This window comes from Crinia signifera, chromosome 2 (genome assembly GCF_055691185.1).
Source record: "Crinia signifera chromosome 2, ASM5569118v1, whole genome shotgun sequence".
NCBI classification, from domain to species: Eukaryota; Metazoa; Chordata; class Amphibia; order Anura; family Myobatrachidae; genus Crinia; species Crinia signifera.
The window spans coordinates 56970104-56990789 of record NC_139218.1 but is presented as its reverse complement, the minus strand read 5'-3'; the positions used below and the strand labels follow the sequence as shown (position 1 = coordinate 56990789).

Here is a 20686-nt window from a genome sequence, read left to right as displayed (position 1 = left end):
ATATATCGCATGCAATCCCAGCCAAGCCTTCCTGGCTTGGAAGTGATCCAACAGATTGCTTCTGCAGCTGGTGCAACTTCCAGGCTCCGGTGTGATGCGTCAGGACTGCGCATCGCATCTGACCTGCTGTCAATCACATGCAATTTGGATGCTTTTCCTGCAATTGATTGCTGCAATTGCATGAAAAAAAAGGCCAAAATGTGAATCACCCTAGTGTATGGGGTCCTTTATAGTGTGTCTTCATCTCAAGGCCCTATCTGTATTATCTCTCCATATTTGAGTGGGTTTCCCCTGGATACTCAGGTTTTGTAATGCCTCCATTGCAGCTATGCAATGGTGAGTAGTTATACCCGCTCTGGGTATGCATGAACCTATCTGAAACTATATTGAGGATCTCGACTTAGTCTTTAGATACTTATGTAATAAAAAGAAAATACAAAAGAAAGCTAAGTTGGTTACTATAGGTACTTACACCGCAGCATAAAGTCCTCCCACTGCAGAGTGGATGAACCCTCTCACTATTGTGTGCAAAATAAAAGACAGGATCTGTAAACGGAGATAAGTAGGATATAATTATAATGCTCTATTATCGCATTTAAAAATTAAACAATGGTGATTTCTTATGAAGAGGGGATAAGATGACAAATAAAATAAACAGTGAAACTCTATTCCAACGCACCTGTAATGGCAGGTTAGGGATGAGACACGTGACCCCGAATCCTACCAATAACAAGTTGGTAAACGCAAAGGCCCTTGTAGCATTTGTGATCTTCTGAATCTGACGATCTGGTTTCCTTTTTTTCTTTCCACCTCTGCAGAAGGTAAACGGAGATGTAATGTGGTTAAATAGGCTTTATGTATACATCCAATTTTTAGAACAATGGGCTGCCGCCATCTCAGAATGGCGATAGCCCAGGGATGCGAACCACTGCTGCCCGATGTTGATACATCGGGCATCTTCGCATCCACCATAGAAACCAAATGGCGGGCGGCGGTGGTACAGGAGGGATCGCAGCAGGGATTGGAGATTCCTTCTGCGGTCCCTCCTACATACATGGGGGTAATACTTCATATTTGTGGCTAACCCCCGAAAACACCCGCAAATATTGAATGATAAATGGGCACATTTATCTTTTAGTATAATGGATCCCAGTCTTAATAGCTGGGGAACCCGCACACATTAGCATGTGATTTACGGAATTCGGCACAATTCCGGCAAGAATATTATTAGATATAAAGCAGCAATTAGTTTAAAGGCAAAACCAAGCCGGCTCTCACAAATTGCAAGTTATTACATTTCTCCCATCATCTCCAATTTAATCAAAGTTAATTGAAATAGGAATGGCCATGCGCAGCAATTAGCACTCCTGCAAATGTGCCCCATTTGCCCATGTTTATACCAATCTCGTTCAGCAAGGGAAACCTGATGTGCACCTTGCCTGCCACAATTGCGGCATTAAGGACTGGGGATGGAGTTGTGATGCCGAGATTCATATTACAAGTCGGAGATGTACAAACCCATATACTTTAACAGAAACTTGCCACAAAACCAAAACCTTTCCTTTGCGGAAATATGTCCTTGTATTAACCAGAACACATACACATGCCATCCTGCTTGCCTGTAGGTGGCACCCCAAGCTTGCCAGACAATGAGATATATTGCTCTAGCTGGCATGCTACTTTGTGATGACAAATATATTTTTATACTGCCAAGCTGGTGTGAAGCTTTAAATATAACCTTGAAACACAGGCTCACAAGGCATTTCAATTTCCTCCTCTCTGAGTGTCAGGAAGGTGAGATGTCAGGAGAAGCACCAAGTAAGCAGAAATTATGTATTTACCAGTGACAACACAGGAGATGTTGAAGATGATTTAGCTTTAATTATTCTATTATAATATTTAGCGGGCTCGGAGTGCCTCCTGTAAGGCAGGTGACAGCCCTGTTGGGTGCCGGATGACTCCCCAACAGTCGGGATTCCGACAACTGTTTCTTCGTTATCAGAATCCCGACTGTCAGAAACCCAACAGTCGGAATCCCAACTTACACTGGCTATTTTCCACGACCTCCATATAGGAAGAATAGAATAGGCGGCGAGCAACCGAGCCCGCAGTGTGGCGAGTGCAGCAAGCCCACAGCAGGATGAATATGCTCGCCCTCCTGTCAAGATTCAAATGTCTGCGAAACGACCGTCAGAATCCCAACTGCCTGAGGGTTATACGATACCGCCCTGTTAATGGGATGAAGGGCTAGATGGAATTCCTGTCTTTGTAGGTGGTGAGGCAGAGGAGCATGGTAAGCCAGGCCATCCTCCAGCGGTGCCGTGCGCATACTGAGAAGAGCTTTCCTATGTTGGCATATAGCGGCATGAGGCCTCTAAAAGGGATAGCATTGACCATGTTGACATTCATTGCGTAGACACTGATGAAATGGCGACAGGTTACAATATGGACATTATGCCCCTGGTGGCCAAGCCGTGACTTACATGCTCCTATTGGCTACAGCAGTTTCCTTGTCCCAGTGGTCATGGGACTTTCTCTTCCAGGTCAGAACTCCGATCCCCCGGGCATTCTGTTATTATTCCACTATCCCTAACCATGATCCCTACCCCTAACCCTCCCCCCAAGTACCTAACTTTGACTCTGATGTTGACATGCTGACAATGTATTCTCTTTACATGTATGTGCCAGCTAAAGTTGCATTAGTTAGATTAACACATACGGATCTGTGTCTTTTTCATCCACGTCGTCATTGCCATCATCGCAATCCTTTAGCCTCCAGTCCATGATGTATCCAATCACAGGGGCTGTCATGAGGCAGAGCAGCTGTAATACTCCAAAGATGGATGTGTAGAGGCTGACTGAAGAGATACAAAATAGGGCCATTAGCTACAGCTTTACATACACTGCTAAAAACTACTACTACTAATACTACTATTGCTACAACAACAGAGCAGGAACTGAGAATTACCATGTCTGTTTCAATTATTTGTGCAATGCATTGGAACATTAAGTTTGCATATTAATAACGGTGGAAATTAAACTGTATAATCAGAAGTTGTTGTCCACTTTTTAGAGAAGGCCCCATCTGTATGTTCTGCTCTTCTCACATACAGCAAACAGGGCTGTAAAGTCTCTTCCTCCAGAAGCCCCCTGCTCCATAAGTCAGGCTTGTCTACCCTCCCGGAATGGTCGGGAGACTCCCGAAAATCGGGTCCCCCGGGGAAGTTAGGCAAGTCTCCCGCTTTCTGTTCAGAGCCCCCTCCCCCCCCCCTTGCCCGCTGGTTTAATTACCGCAAATCGTGGGTCCGCAGTGAGGGGGCGGGGCTTAAATTGGGGGGAATTTATCAGGATGAGAAATTCAAAAAGTGAGAGATTTGGTAAGAAATCTCCAATCATTTACACTGCAAAACCAGTATGATTTTGAAATGTAAATGATTGCCGCTTTAAAAAAATGGAGATTTCTTACCAAATCTCTCACTTTCTGAGTCTCTCATCCTATTACATTTCACCCTATATGTCTGAAGGCAGCCACTGGTCAGAAGGACACAGTTTGTACCATCTTATTCAATAGTGCTGAATACAAAGCTTGTTAGAGTATAAAGGACCTATATTACAGGTACCGGCAGCAGGAAAACAGATGTAGGAACAGTACCGGTACTCTTTACCTAGCACGGCGCCCGCGATGTCCATCGCGGTCATCGGGTGTAAAAAATTGCGGGCATCACGGGCATCGCATGCACTACAGTAACGGGTGCGACGCGACCGACGCGATGCCCGCGATTTCCCATAGGGATCAATGTTAAATTTTTCAATGGACGCGATTTTTCAGTTCAATGCCTCAATGCCCGCGATTTTGCCATAGGAAACAATGTTAAATGGGCCACAGAGCCTAAATAGGCACCCTGAGCAGTGAAATGTCCCCCACAATTGTTAACGACACCCCACGATCAACGCGAACCCGAAGCGTGGCGAGCGCAGCGAGCCCGCGAGGGGCGGCGGTACGCGTCCTCCGACCTTTTCATACCCCCACTATCCACGTCGGCGTGGAGTTGAGAATAGAATAGTGTGGCGAGCGCAGCGAGCCACCGAGCCCGAAGCGTGGCAAGCGCAGCGAGCCCCGCGAGGGGACGCGGATACCTTCACAGGTAAACGCGTCCCTTCGCGGGCTTCACAGGTATCCGCGTCCGCTCGCCACGCTTCGGGCTCGGTGGCTCGCTGCGCTCGCCACACTATTCTATTCTCAACTCCACGCCGACGTGGATAGTGGGGGTATGAAAAGGCCGGAGGACGCGTACCGCCGGCGCTCGCCACGCTTCGGGTTCGCGTTGATCGTGGGGTGTCGTTAACAATTGTGGGGGACATTTCACTGCTAAGTGTGCCTATTTGGGCTCTGTGGCCCATTTAACATTGTTTCCTATGGCAAAATCGCGGGCATTGAGGCATTGAACTGAAAAATCGCGTCCATTGAAAAATTTAACATTGATCCCTATGGGAAATCGCGGGCATCGCGTCGGTCGCACCCGTTACTGTAGTGCATGCGATGCCCGCGATGGGCGCCGTGCTAGGTAAAGAGTACCCAGTACCTACATAAGTGGGCTGTTTGTTTGGAAATGCCTATACTGTACCTAAGTTAAGCATTAAGAAAAGGAAAAATCACTATATAGTATCCAAGTGATTCCCAAACTCAAATGATTTCTTGCCCCTTCGGAAATAAAAGTCAGTTTGAACTGAGTATTATTTCGGTCGGTGTCCGCCAAAGAGGGGGTTGGCACTGACGTCATGAAATGTTAGTTGCCTGCCCCAAGTAGGCATTTCCCACCTGCGGTCCCAGGTAAAACCCATAAAACCCTGGGCTTCCCCTGCTCCAGACCCGTCTTTGCCCCCGCCCGCTCTCCCCGCAACGAACGGCTCATCAAGTAACTCACCAAAGCCATTTGGTGCCAGGGATTACAAATGCGCAGAAATGTGAATGCGCAAACCCCGACCACTGGGGCTGGGGCTGAATTCAGATCACTACGATTGATCCTGAATCGGTATTCAGTTCGGTGGTGGTGGATAAAGTTGCATTTCCACATATGTCATGACTGGCAGCTACCAGCTCTGGTTTTGCCTATATCATGGACCATACGTAATTTGAAATTTGATTTAGCCCTGGACCACTAACCATAGCACCCATGCAAGTACCCCATGGCAATCAGTTTGGGAACCACTGCACTATCCAGTATCACTAGACTTGGTCAAGCAGAGCAACCACAAAAAAAGCCAAAACATTGAGCTGTATGAGAGCCACGTTTTGCTCTGTGATGCATTAGTATAGTCTATATAGCCTGAACATAAGGACCACTGCAATCTGGATAATGGGGGCACATTCTTGTTTGGAAGATTTGCCAAATGACTGTCACACATGAGACTAGTTATTGTGCTGCAGAAGTATGACGAGAAGGAAGGGAGTATAGGGAGTAAAAGTGAATGGAGTTGAGGTTTATGCTACGGACACTGCTGCGGGCACTTTGTAGCATTAGCTGTAATGGAGTAATGGCATCCTTGTTAATTGAGTAATCATTGTTGCAATTAGACAAATGTAATAGGAAAATATTTAGCGGTGCCTGAATTTAATGGCAATAAATTGTATTAAACAATTGTTTTTGTCTGACTTTTCCATAACAATCCCCCACATAGCTTACCCGTATGCATCACTGAGTGTGGGAAGAGAGGCAGCATGTGACAGAGAAGGAAGAAAGACAAGAAGAGAGTAAGACTGACGTCAGCTAACACACATGGGAAACTGCGCCACACTGGTACAGACAGAGTATAGTGCAATAAGACCAGATCCAGCCACTACGAGCAAGCAAAACCCTCTACATAATAACCATGTCTTGTGCTCCATGAGTGTGCTCTGCCGTGTCAGCAACCGGTACAGACAGGGGAAGTGAAAAACTAAAAATATTCACAGTCAGCATAATGACTGCACATCTGGAAATTGGGAAGTTACTGTACAAAAAACCCATTACATAGACAAATATTAATCCGTGGAATTTGCATGTACGGCACTTCTATCCCTAGGTGAACTCACTCACTGCTAAACCCTATTGTGTAGATAGTGCAGCAGGTACAGTGCAGAAGCACAGACATATTCACAGCAGAGTGCTGACCTTGGAGAAACTGAATACACAATGTGCACTTCTGTATAGATTCTTCTAATGAACATGTACAAGGTGTTTTGGAGACTACCTTTTTGTGTTGCTCAGGGAGGAGGGGGGGGTGTTGTGAAATAAAGTACAGACATGCTCAGGTAAATGTTTGTCAAGTGCTGCTGGCACAGACAGTCACAAGGGAGGGATTTACTGACAAGTAATTGAGCAATATAAGCTGCATATTTACTGACTGTATAATCAAGGCTTCCATTGTAGTTGGAGAGCTGATACTGTTAGTTGTTACCCCTATGGGATAAAGTACCAGCAGCACACCAATAGGGGCAGCCATTGCTCACGGGGTGCACGGGTCCGGAGGCCCCGGCCTCACAGATAGGTGGTTAAGAGGTTTAAATAGAGAGCCGGAATGCTGTGTCAGTCTTGCTCTCTGTGTGGCTGGACTAGCCCAACAGGCCATTTCAGATTGCCAGCCTAGCCATGAAAGTGGCTACCTACAATTCCTACATAGTTGTAATTTTTCACATTATAGACTTGCTAATCATCTCAAGAGAAGCTGCTGCCGAGAAAAGAATTTAGATGTCCACCCAGGGCCGGCGCCACCACTAGGCAGCTGTAGGCATTTGCCTGGGGCGTCAGCCACTGGAGGGTGGCACTTGGGAGCAGGCCCCCCCTACCTGGATCGAGGTGAGCCCCCCCCCAGGGAGCGAGACGCTGAGGCCATCGCCGCATCTTCCACTCTCCACCCCACTGTGGAGCGAAGCGGCGGCCACATCAAACCCCCCGCGCCTTGGGCGCTCCGGTGCCTTGGACCGGTCCTGCGTCCACGGGAGCCATCGCAACTGCGTACACATCCGCTGCATCATCAGTATAACTAGGAACATTGGCAACTCAAGTCAGTCTATGGTCACACACATTGCCCGCACGACGCTTATGCCGTGTTTTTCTACCAGCGTTTTCATGGGGACGTCCATAAAATGCTGGGCGTTGCCATGGTTCAGCGCCGTTTCTACCTCCATCCGACCCTCCCACCCAGCAATGAACGGCCTGGCAAGTGTGTAACTCGCCACAGCCATTCTGTACCGGGGCTGGGTTCTGAATTCGGATGACAATGAAATGGCCCCAATATACGATAGTATTTCTGATGAACTATCATTTTCTGTTTTTTCTTTTATTAAATGTTATACTTTGTAAAAAAATAAAATGCTGTCATTTATATCTACGTAAATACATACATATCTCTTGGATTAGCATTGGTCTATATATTATGAAGTATCTTACGGCTGATAACCTGAGTGCTTGTGTACAGTACATCGCTGTTTTTCTTGCTGTTTATGTGCGCAGATCTATGCTTGTATTTTTGCATGCCTGCAAGCCTGTCTCATAACATGACGTTCAGATCATGCTTTCAGCCTTCTTGATAGAGCAGGTTTTAACTGGATTACCCACATTGAACTTCTGCCACAAACAATTTTGCAATCCAGGATGATTAACTGAGGTAAGCAGTACATGCTAAATATAGTTTCTACATCGGGGGGCGCTGTAGACACAAAGACACTGCTCTCTTAGATATAGAATGTGCTGTGCCTTACATTACCACTGACAGATGGAGAAGAAAAAAACATTTAACGCCATCTCATTTTGAAATGAGCTTTTCTATGACATGGCTTTAGGCATATCAAGTAAGGGATCCTGCAAATTCCTTCCTAATGAAAGATAGTCATCTCTGTTTACTCTCAACCCTTTCTGAATTACCGTTATAGCTAAAGGAGTGATATATAAATGAACAAAAAATGGCCCTGATTCTGGTTGACTCGGTAAGCTGAAAAGCATGCATCTTACGAATCCCAGAGGGCCTGCCCTGCTTCATCGCCACCACCCACCGCTCGTAACCTGGGCCCCATACCCCCTGCCCGCACTGCTCAGTGCAAACGGGCTGGCAACTATGCAAGTCATCGAGTACGTTCGCCAAGAGATCCTGCCAATTTGCATAAATTATTATGTGTATGCGCAAAAACAAAACATCGCTCCCCGTGCGAACACGCGGGGGAGCAAAAGAGCCAGAATGACCCCCAAAATGAAAAGTGGTGTGCTGAGATGTAGTGCTGTGCTACCTACACATGCAGCACATGCAGACTGCTGAGATGTAGTGCTGTGATACCTATGCATGCAGACTGCTGAGATGTAGTGCTGTGCTACCTGCGCATGCAGACTGCTGAGATGTAGTGCTGTGCTACCTGCGCATGCAGACTGCTGAGATGTAGTGCTGTTCTACCTACACATGCAGACTGCTGAGATGTAGTGCTGTGCTACTTGCGTATGCAGACTGCTGAGATGTAGTGCTGTGCTACCTACACATGCAGACTGCTGAGATGTAGTGCTGTGCTATCTACACATGCAGACTGCTGAGATGTAGTGCTGTGCTACCTGCACATGCAGACTGCTGAGATGTAGTGCTGTGCTACCTGCGCGTGCAGACTGCTGAGATGTAGTGCTGTGCTACCTGCGCATGCAGACTGCTGAGATGTAGTGCTGTGCTACCTACACATGCAGACTGCTGAGATGTAGTACTGTACTACCTACACATGCAGACTGCTGAGATGTAGTGCTGTGCTACCTGCGCATGCAGACTGCTGAGATGTAGTGCTGTGCTACCTACACATGCAGACTGCTGAGATGTAGTACTTTACTACCTACACATGCAGACTGCTGAGATGTAGTACTGTACTACCTACACATGCAGACTGCTGAGATGTAGTGCTGTGCTACCTGCGCATGCAGACTGCTGAGATGCAGTGCTGTGCTACCTGCGCATGCAGACTGCTGAGATGTAGTGCTGTGCTACCTGTGCATGCAGACTGCTGAGATGTAGTGCTGTGCTACCTGCACATGCAGGCTGCTGAGATGCAGTGCTGTGCTACCTGCGCATGCAGACTGCTGAGATGTAGTGCTGTGCTACCTGTGCATGCAGACTGCTGAGATGTAGTGCTGTGCTATCTACACATGCAGACTGCTGAGATGTAGTGCTGTGCTACCTACACATGCAGGCTGCTGAGATGTAGTGCTGTGCTACCTGCGCACGCAGACTGCTGAGATGTAGTGCTGTGCTACCTGCGCACGCAGACTGCTGAGCTGTAGTGCTGTGCTACCTACACATGCAGACTGCTGAGATGTAGTGCTGTACTACCTACACATACAGACTACTGAGATGTAGTGCTGTGCATGCAGACTGCTGAGATGTAGTGCTGTGCTACCTTCACATGCAGGCTGCTGAGATGTAGTGCTGTGCTACCTGCGCATGCAGACTGCTGAGATGTAGTGCTGTGCTACCTGCGCGTGCAGACTGCTGAGATGTAGTGCTGTGCTACCTGCGCATGCAGACTGCTGAGATGTAGTGCTGTGCTACCTACACATGCAGACTGCTGAGATGTAGTACTGTGCTACCTACACATGCAGACTGCTGAGATGTAGTGCTATGCTACCTACACATGCAGACTGCTGAGATGTAGTGCTATGCTACCTGTGCATGCAGACTGCTGAGATGTAGTGCTGTGCTACCTGCGCATGCAGACTGCTGAGATGTAGTGCTGTGCTACCTGCGCATGCAGACTGCTGAGATGTAGTGCTATGCTACCTGTGCATGCAGACTGCTGAGATGTAGTGCTATGCTACCTGTGCATGCAGACTGCTGAGATGTATTGCTGTGCTACCTGCGCATGCAGACTGCTGAGATGTAGTGCTGTGCTACCTGCGCATGCAGACTGCTGAGATGTAGGCTTGCATAAGCAAAAGTGATCAGTGCAGACACAAAGCCATAAACTGTATAATTATTATTACGATTATACAGCAGATTATATATATAAAATACCATCCAATAAGATACAGAACAGCAAGAAGTTACATCTGGTAATCCTTATATCTAGGTGTGTTTAGTCATTGATGATTATGTATTCTCTCATAGAACATGTATATAATGAGTCAAGAGGGTAAATAGCTCAAGTGGGTAAGGCATGTTTACAGATACATATGACAGATGACATTGACATTTATGAAGACAGTGAACAGCACATAGGTCATGTGATCTCTAACAGCCAATGAAATATTGACCTATAGTTTATAGCCTATAGCTAGGCAGAATGTGATTGGTCGCTATTTGCACATTAGCTTCTGCAAATGTCCCTCTAATGTGAGCACAACAGATGTAGCTTCTTCACACAGGCAAAACCCACCTAAAAACAGGACTTCACAATCAACACTCTTTATGGAGTCATACTCTGGCCATGTATTCCTCTACTGTAACAAACACGCCTTTTGCCCATTACACAAAAAAAAAATTAATACAAGTAATTTCCACCCAGGAGTGTTCTATTGATTATTTCCTGATTGATGTATCACAGTAATCTCTAGCTAACGGCAACAAGTCACTTACCAGACCCCATGTCCCCATCCACCAGGAATTCCAGGATGTTGTTCATGGCTCCCATGTAGAAGATGAGACGGAGCTGGGTGACGCACATGGTTATAAGGCTGAGGAGTAAGATGGGGCTCAACACGCTTTTCATGAAGGATGGAGTAGCTGTATAGGCACAGATGACATAACATTAACAATGTCCTTCCACAACATGCCAGCGACAGTACACATATGACGCTCTGTATATTACAAATAGGGTAATTCTCACAAAATATTATATGTGCAAATATGTCATAAGATGGCCGCATGTCTGTTACAAATGCTAGTTTCTGGGTAGGTCACACTTACAAATTTTTTCTATGTCGTTTATTACTAGTTGCAAATTGTTCAGTGTTTACGAACGCTAAATATACATTTTTCAGAAAATAGTCAGTGGTAAAGCAAACACTTTGGGTGGTATTCAATGCCCGCGGCGAGCGGTGTTGAGGGGGGTTTGTACAGCGAGGATGGATTTTTTGGCGAGGAAAAGCCATCCTTGCCGCCCAGGCCCCTTTGCTGACCGCTCACCGTATTCAACGTTCCGGGAAATACTCGCCCATCCCTAAACGGCGGGTTTCACCGCAAGCGCAGCGATTCTGCCGCATTTTGTGGCGAGCCTCACTGTTTTATGGCCGCACTTGCCGTTTCCACCTTGATGAAAAGAACCAGCGAGGTGGAAACAGCGAGTGAAGGGGGACAGTTGAATACTGGCAGCGATCTGTGACGGCGAGCTATTGGCACTGCTCGCCGTCATAGCAACCAGCTCAGCATTGACCTTTATCTTTAGCGTTTGACATTGTTAAGTGTGTATGCACTATATAGTTAATTCTGTAGCTCCGCAGTCCAATGGGAATCATTAACGATATCGTTATTTGCCTTTATCTCATAGTGTGAATGTAGCTTCACATTCCCTCTGCAATAAAAACAGAGCACTGCAGCAGGCTCCAAGTTTGTAGAAATATAATTGATTTATATTATCATACAGTCACTGAGCATTAACATCAGGACAGGAAGTTATGGAAATAATTGTAGCAGGAAGCTGACATCAGTCCAAACAGAACAGCAAATGTCTAACCTTAGATTGTACCTCAGGAAAAATGGCAGATCATGCCTTCCCTCAAACGGTTCGCTTCCCTCATAATGGCCCTTATTCTGATCGGTGCGGCCGGAGCCGATTATGCGGCCAGGACCGTGCGTGCGAAACCCCGCCTTCCATACGGATCGCCAACTCCGTCCGTATGCGGTAAGAAGCTGGCCGAACGGACCGCACGTGTATTTTTCACGGAATACGCCTCCTCCATCTAAGGGAACCTCCCCCATCATTCGATGGTCGCAGACCATCGAATGCAGGACCGAGTGCTCCACCAGCACCCGCAACCTCAGACCACACGGACATTTTTCCGTGCAAAAGCAGGGATCTGGGCGGGCAGCTGACATCCGGCGATGTCATATGTCCGCCCCCTACACGTGCGTAACGGCCGCATTACCATACGTACGCCCAGCGTTTTCATGGGAACTCCCATGAAACGCGGGGCGTATGCATATGGTAATGAGCCCAAATAGCCCTTCACGCCCCTCTCCACCCCCTGTTCGGAGTGTTTACATATCATGCGGGATTCGGCCGTACGCCCCGCTCGCACATGCGCAGAGTCGCCTCTGCACATGCGCAGACACAAAACATCGGCGGCCCGACCGCACGCGGATATATCCGCACCGATCAGAATAAGGGCCAATATTAGCTTCATATGTGCTCTCCACACATAAACCGATAGTGGGCGAGATGTACCAAGCCTTGAAAGTGATAAAATGGAGAGTAATAAACCACCAACCAATCAGCTTCTACCTGTCATTTTTCAAACACAGCCTGTGACATGGCAGATAGGAGCTGATTGGCTGGTGGTTTATCACTTTCCATTTTACATCCTGCTATCTAACCACCACCCACTTGCTTGCACCTCTTGTAATCTGTCTGTCTCCCCTTCCTACTAGATTGTAAGCTCCTCAGAGTAGGGCCCTCTTCCCTCCTGTTGTCAAAGCCCTCTTCTCTTCACATGTCACTCACAGCTCTCCTATACTCCAACACTCAGTGACCATCTTCATCCGCATACCCATCTCCATCATTGGCATCTAGCCTCTAGTTGTATGTTGATTGAGTCCTCACTACTTATATCCAAGCTGTAATGTGTATTGAACTGTGGCGCTCTTTATTTGTACTGTATTCTTGTTATTTATTCAATGTTATGCCAAGCTTTGTCTCCCTGTATTGTTCCTTTGTACGGCGCTGCGAAACACTTGTGGCGCCTTATAAATAAAATTATAATAATAATAATAATTTCCATTTTATCACTTTTCGAGCTTAATACCTCTGGCCCAGTGTGGGATGTCCCCAGAAAATGTACATTGCACCAGAGATGTACTTTACCTCCACATACCTTCTATTGGGGCTAAGGTGAGTGTGTACACGCCTGTGTGATGTGCAAGTGTATAATTCAACAGTGTGAGTAGCAATAAAACTCTTGATCAGTTGAGAGACACACCTGCATTGTCGGCTTGGCATTTCACCTCCAGATCTACTGTAGACAGACACAGCTTATTCCCTTCCTGGAGAGCTGCCAGTTCTTTGGGGTTTTTCATGGAGCTTCCTACACTGAGCCGTCTCCCCACCGTGGTCACCTGTTTGTAGAACTGCTTTCCTGTGATCTTGTGGTCAAAGCCCAGCCAGCTGAACTTTATTTTCACACTACAGATATGGGGAAAAGTTAGTATTATAGTGTGCTGATTTGAAGCACAACAACAGTTAATTGTTATATACATGATGCCCTTACGTGTAATCCATGTCCTCTGGGCCGGGGAATGGCTCGAGGGGCCAGTTGAAGAAGCAGTTGAAAAAGACAAGACCAGCGCAAGCTGCCCATACAATCAGGATAGTGATAAAACTCACTTCCAGATCGTAAATAACCTGCACAACAAAACAGAAAAATCGCTTAGTTTTACAGTACTCTAATATTTGTGCAGAGGTTCTAGATTCTCATTGAGGTTCAGACATGTGCAGCAATGCTTCCCGAACGTCCACTGCTAGTACAGTATGCAACATTATATATACACATTTACCAGAAATCAGGCATCTCAGTGGAGTCAAAATTAGGACCCCGATAAAGTCCAGTAGAATTAATCCATGTTTCATTTTAGCCTAAGGCATACCTCCCAACCAGTGTTCCCTCTAAGCTGTGCGCATGTGCGCGCGCACACAACTCGACAAGCGTGCGCACAGACATTAAAACAGAGCGCACAAAGCAGCATCTTTCCCTTTTTGCAGTTGTGGACTCAATTAATGTGTGTTTCACCCATTAACTACATTGTTTGCTGTGTTTTGAATGTTTAAATGTTTAACCCCTTCCTGACATTGCCTTTTTTGTTAATTTTTTTTTTTTTTCCTCCTTGCGTTCAAATAAGCGTAACTTTTTTAATTTTCCGGCTATATAGACACATGAGGGGTTTTTTTTTTGCGGGACAAGTTGTACTTTGTAATGGTACCATTTACTATACCGTATAATATTCTGGGGAATCAGGAAATAATTCAATGTGGGGTAAAAAAAAAAAAAAAACGCCATTCCACAATTTTGCGCTGGTTACGCTTTTTTTGGAGTTCATAGTTCGTTTAAAATGATGGGTTATCTTTATTCTATGGGTCGTTACGATTCTGGTGATACCAAACTTATATAGTTTTCGTTATGTTTTACCACTAAAAAAAAAAATAGCAACTTTTACGGTTTTTCTAATTTGCGTCGCGTCGCCATGTTCTGCGGCTTATAACTTTTTTATTTTTCCACCTACGGACCTGGGTGAGGGCTCATTTTTTGCGGGCTGAAGTGTACTTTTTAATTAATACCATTATGGGATATGGGCGACTTTCTGATCTCTTTTAGTTATTTTTTTTTGGGTAGGCGATGCGACCAAAAAACGTAGTTTTGGCGTTGGGAACTTTTTTCCGTTTACGCCTTTAACCGTGCGGGATAACTAATGTTATATTTTAATAGATCGGACTTTTAGGAACGCGGCGATACCAAATATGTTTTTTTTTTATTTTTTATTTATTTTTATTTGTGAAATGGGGAAAGGGGGGTGATTTGAACTTTTAATATTTTTTTATTTTTTTTTTATTTTTAAACTTTATTTTTTTTTATTTTTTACTTTTACTACAAGGCCCCCTAGTGTACTTGACCACTAGGGGGCGCGATCGCCTGTACTAGGTTCAGCCATAGAGCTCTATGGCTGAACATAGTGATTTTCAGCACTTCCTATTACATCCTGCCTCAGGCAGGATGTAATAGGAATGCTGACACGGCCAGCACAGGGGTCTACATTAGACCCCTGGCTACCATGGCAACCGATCGGTACCCTCCGATCTCGCCGCGGGGGGCCGCGATCGGCGCCGGAGGGGGGCGCCCCCCCTCCGATCAGCTATTTAAGCACTGCGGGCGCTTTGCCCGCGGTGCTTAAAGGGTTAAACGGCCACGATCGGCGAACTCGCCGCTCGTGGCCGTGAGAGCAGGTGCCTGGCTGTAATATACAGCCATTACCTGCTCTCTTTCAAGCCAGCTCACTCCGTGAGCTGGCTTGATTCCCCCGCAACCGACACATGACGTATATATACGTCATGTGTCGGGAAGGGGTTAATATCATTTTGAAGTAATGTTAACACAAATGCTAATGTCATTTTCCAGTTATATATAAGTGACGCACAAAATTTTTTATTTCCTTCCAAAGTTGCACAGCCAAAATCTTTTGCCGCACACAGCCTTCGTAAAATTAGAGGGAACATTGCTCCCAACTGTCCTGCTTTTCGTGGGAATGTCATGTTTTTGGAACGTTCCCACATCCCAACCAGGACCGGCAGTGTCCCGCCGTGTGGGGAGGGGGGGCAGTTGGGAGTCCCCGCTGTCATCTAAACAGACGCACAGCGTCTATTCCTGCAGCCAGAGGGGCTGGAGGCATGGCTAGCAGCTCATGGAGGCGATGGCCAGGCAACTACTGCGCTGAAAATGGGGCGTGACCTCACAGGGGTATCTTAGTTATAGGCCATGCCCCTTGCTGCTAAGCCACGCCTCCAACACTTCGGACGTGCAACTTCAGCGCGCACAGTGTCCCTCTTTACCTCTCTTCAATGTCGGGAGGTATGGCATAAGGTCTGTCCAAGTGTCAATATAGACATGATGGCATTTGGGCATTATCACATTGTATAAACATGAAGGCGTGCATATAGTTGCAGTAGCATTCCATTACCACAATACACATTCTGAATGCGGCCGCATACACCAATGCATGCAACTCACATTTACACCTGTTGTTTTGAATTCATTTTACTTGACTGATTCATTGTGCCTGCTTCTGAGCCAGAAAGTGGATGCTGTAATTCTGGGAAGCTACGGAAGTCAGACTTACTACCCTTAGGGCTGCAAGCTGGAAGCCGCAACGCCCACAATGTGTCCATCTACAGCTGCAACATCAGTGTGAGTGCCTGCGCTGATCCACTGTGGGTGCAAGAGCTCTGTCAGAAACAGGCTTCTCTTATGCTGGGTACACACTGGAACAAGCAGCAATCGTATGGAATACAGGCAGGGGCGGATCCAGGATAAAATGACAGGGGGGGCACCATGATAAAAAAGGGTTTGGGTGGGGGAGGGGCGGTGTTAGTGGTGCCAGTGTACATGCTAAGAGAGCGGCAGGAGAGGGTGGGAATGGAATTAAAAATAGGCCCTGGCATTTAAAGTACGCAGGCCCACCATGGCGACAAAAGTGAAGGATGTAGTTGTGCGCGCGCCAAAGGCGCGCTCTGGAAAAGGGTGTGTGGCCACTCAACAGGGGGCGTGTCAACACCATATACAACTTCTACACATTATGCAACAAAATACTAGACCCCATTTTACTTGCCCCTTACACATGATGCCAAATGGAATGAGCCAAAATTGACATAATGCCACATGGATTGAGCCAAAATTCAAATAATGCCACATGGATTGTGTCAAAATTCACATAATGCCACATGGATTGAGCCAAAATTAACATAATAACACACACGGATTGAGCCAAAATTCACATAATGCCAAATGGATTGTGTCAAAATTCACATAATGCCCCACGGATTGAGCCAAATGCATAAAATGCCATACGGATTGAGCCAAAATTCACATAATGCCACATGGATAGAGCCAAAATTCACATAATGCCACACAGATTGAGCCAAAATTCACATAATGCCACACGGATTGGGAAAAAATTCACATAATGCCACATGGATTGAGCCAAAATTCACATAATGCCACATGGATAGAGCCAAAATTCACATAATGCCACACGGATTGAGACAAAATTCACATAATGCCACATGGATTGAGCCAGAATTCACATAATGCCACACAGATTAAGCCAAAATTCACAATACACTTCATAAACAGGGACATTGTCCACCAAAGGCTCGCATTAAACATTTACACCATAATGTCCATTACACGTTAAGTTACACGCCATTATGTCCATTATGTGTTATGCCAAACACCATAATGCCTATTAAAAATTATGCTACATAAGTGCTGCTTCTCTACATGCTCATTGCCAGAGGTTCCATGCTCTTTGCCATGTGGAATTACATGCTCATTGCCAAGGGGGAATACATGCTCGTGGTAAATGGGGGACAGCCGCCGCCAGGCAGAAGTGATAGCCACTGACAGTGGCAGAGCCTGGCTGTATTCAGAACACTGCAGGTCCCAGCTATTTGAAATAATACCCCTTTCACACCAGAAAATGCATTCCCAGGTTGGCCCCTTTTACACCAGCCTAGTCCCTGCATTTTCTGGTGTGAGGGGGAGAGAAAACCACCCCTCCCCCATTTAACCAGTTATCTCATTTAACTGGCTATATCTTCGGAACCAACTGACCCATTTACATGAGACAAGTATTATATTGAAGAACTTTTGATCGGGCTTTGAATGATTTTGGTCCAGTGAAACTGGAACGTTTGGTTCCAGAGTAATCTGCCCTCAAAGAACATGAACAGCTATGAAATTACATTTCAAAAATAAAAAAATCGGTTTACACGCAATATCTCTGGAACCGATTGACCGATTTGGACCAGCCTGATATCATATTGAAGGCCCAGCGATTTGAAATTGAATGAAACAATAAGCTTCTGTGATGCCAGGGCGGGAACTGGCAGCCGTCGGAACCGGGTGGGGGTCGGAATTGACGGGTCCCATATTATCCTATGGGGAAAAAAACGTTACAGGTTTGTCAGGCGATATCTCCGGTTCCCGGGGGGCTAGAGACACGGGGCTGGGCTCGTTGGAAAGCCCTGGTCCTCAGCTACAAAATAAATGACAGGGGGGCACGTGCCCGGGTGCCCCCCCCCCTGAATCCGCCACTGAATACAGGCAGAGTAATTCCATAAATCGCTCAAATTGCAAATTCGATGATTAGCGATCTAAGCTGAATTAGGCCCACAGCTAGGTGTGATGTGCAGCACAGCAAACCTGGCAATGTCCCATGTGACCGCAGGATCGCGCATATGGAGCAGAGACACACTGGGCCATGTAGGAGGTTTGTCTTTATGAAATCCCCACAAAATTAGACCAACACCACACCAGTGTGTACATGGATTTGGCATCTTAGAACAGCGCTGCACTCTGGCTACGCGCCCATGACCTTCCTATGCATTTTTTTTGCGTGTGAGCGCAAGAGAGATCAGGAAAACATCTGTCAGGCTGCAAAGTGCCTGGAGATACACAAAGATGTGAAAAATCGCTTATGCGCAGTCTGCGAAAATTCACTTTTTGCATCATATGCAAAGCTGTGTGAAACTAGGCCCACAATGAATAAACTGTAGGTAAAAGCATTCCTAAAAGTGTCACTATGAAACTGTAAACGTAGGATATGGCTTGCAATTCCCAGCATGACCCGCCACCTGTTACACAATGCTGCAGTGCATTATGGGAAGGCATTCCCGATCTCACATTACAAGAATCAACCACAGGTAAATGAACCAAAGAGATAAAGCTTCAACATAAAATCAATTCGGCTCGTATCCTCCAATCAAAACAAAAAGCACCTAGCATGACAGAGTAGCCCCTAGGACCTTGGCAACGAGGATCATTTGGCGTCAGCAACAGAGACGATATGTTTGGCACTAACAAACTTATGTCCAGCGACTCTTCCACAGTAATAGGTTTGTTTATACCCTACAATTAGCAAGCTCTTTATCTCCTTGCTAACCGAAGAAATACATTGCTGTAATGAGATAAGTACCCACCTTGATTAAGGGGAATGTGACAGCGGATGAAGCATAAGACCCGATCATCAGTGCAATAAAGGTTGAGCGCAGGTCTCCAAACATATTGGGCAGCTGTAATAAAAAAGTGAGACGGACGAGTTTACTGACGGAATTGGCACTTTCATATATTCATAAGGGACGGCACACAATGGCTTTACACAGCTATGGTAACGAATCATAGGATCTTATAAGGTTTGAGACATAACGGATATTAAAAGATGTTATCAGCTGCTATCTGACGGCGTGATCCTACAGTACGGTCTTATGACAGACGTGTATTGTGTAGGCAGCGTTCTCCTGTAAACTGCGCAGCGGGATTCTGCAGTGTTATATTATGAGATATACTGAGGTTATTTCCTACCAGTGCAAGACTGTTGGCACAAGATTATAACATACACTATAACATTATTACTATCACCTTTCATTTATATGGTGCTACATAATTCCACAGCGCTGTACAGTGGGGAAATGAAATATAGCATAAAAGGCAAGTAAGTAACCTCCAAAACAAGCAAAGATGAAATACAAGTCAATCACGAGGCAGAAATGCATTGACGTCATTCCTTATAATGTGCCCCATTTTATCCCAGAAACAGCTGTCTGTTCCTCTGTGTTCACATCTGTAATCTAGCCAGCTACCCCTTGCAGCAGCTTGTGGCTCATTGTTGCTGCAGCTTATACAAGATTATTACAATTCCTCCAGTCCAACGCGACAGAGCTCTTAAAGACGGCTGCATGGATTAAGTTCTGCAGCATCGTCCCGGCTACCAGTAAGGGTTCGCAGGTGGGGGCCAAGGACCACCCCCCCCCCCCCCCCCCCCCGCTGCAAGGCGAATGTCCCTGCAGCACTGCCTATGGATGTTTTGCATAATGATCCTATCGCAGGTTTGCGTGCGGCCCCCGAAATCATTTGATAGCATAGGCGCCGAAACCGTGGGTGCTCCGGGGCCCAAGCACCCACGGAAAGTGAGGAGCACCCACGGGCCATGGCCGGAGCTCACCATCGGGGATCCTGGCAGCGCCGCAGTGGGGTCCCAGCAGTGGATATGCCGTCAGCAGCTGGAGTCCCTGCGACAGATGGGAACTAGTAGCGGTATTGATACCGCTGCTAGTTCCCATATTCCGCAGGGACCCCCACTGCTGGCGGCATATCCGCTGCTGCGACCCCGCTGCGGTGCTGCCAGGACCCCCTGCCTACCTTCAACCAGGACTGGGGGGGGCACCCTTGAGCACCCACGAGCACACGAGTTCGTATAGGGACGCCCAGTGTTTTCCTGGGTGCACCCAGCATTTTCATGGGTAAGCCCAGAAAACATCCCCTTCCTGACCTCCTACACCCCCCCCCCCTCACTCCCCTTTGCGTGCTCCTCGGAGACTATGCAAGTCTTCAAAGGCACCCGCATAGTAGCCCTGCACATGCACATAAGCAAATATCCGCATGCGCAGAGCTTCAACATCCAACTCCGCATGCAGACTTTACAAAAGTCGGGTCCCGCAGATTTTCTACGACCAATAATGCAGCACCGAGCAGATCGCTGCGGGGGTATGCACATGCGCATAATCACGCATGTGCTGACCACCACTATCGGGGATGGGAACGAATTCCCAGGTCTGAATCGGTCCCTATGTGAGGTTGTCTAAAAGTGGACAACAACAAAACCTTTAATTAACTCAGTACCTTCAACTGTTGTTTTTAAATAAGACGGAGCAGGCAGTTATGTAGCATGTGATCCAGCTGTAAAAGGTGCCCATACACTAGTAAGA

General features: G+C 46.6%; 1 protein-coding gene across 1 annotated transcript in view; it reads right to left on the bottom strand.

The window, feature by feature from the left end:
- The window catches only part of SLC43A2 (solute carrier family 43 member 2), an 80297-nt gene that overhangs the window by 7830 nt on the left and 51781 nt on the right, over positions 1-20686 (bottom strand). Inside the window, exons 6-12 of the mRNA XM_083172171.1 lie at positions 18902-18994; positions 13425-13558; positions 13137-13339; positions 10579-10725; positions 2720-2858; positions 680-812; positions 473-546 (exon numbers count right to left, since the gene is read on the bottom strand). Coding sequence (XP_083028297.1) covers positions 473-546; positions 680-812; positions 2720-2858; positions 10579-10725; positions 13137-13339; positions 13425-13558; positions 18902-18994 — 923 coding nt within the window. The remainder of the gene's footprint in view (positions 1-472; positions 547-679; positions 813-2719; positions 2859-10578; positions 10726-13136; positions 13340-13424; positions 13559-18901; positions 18995-20686) is intronic.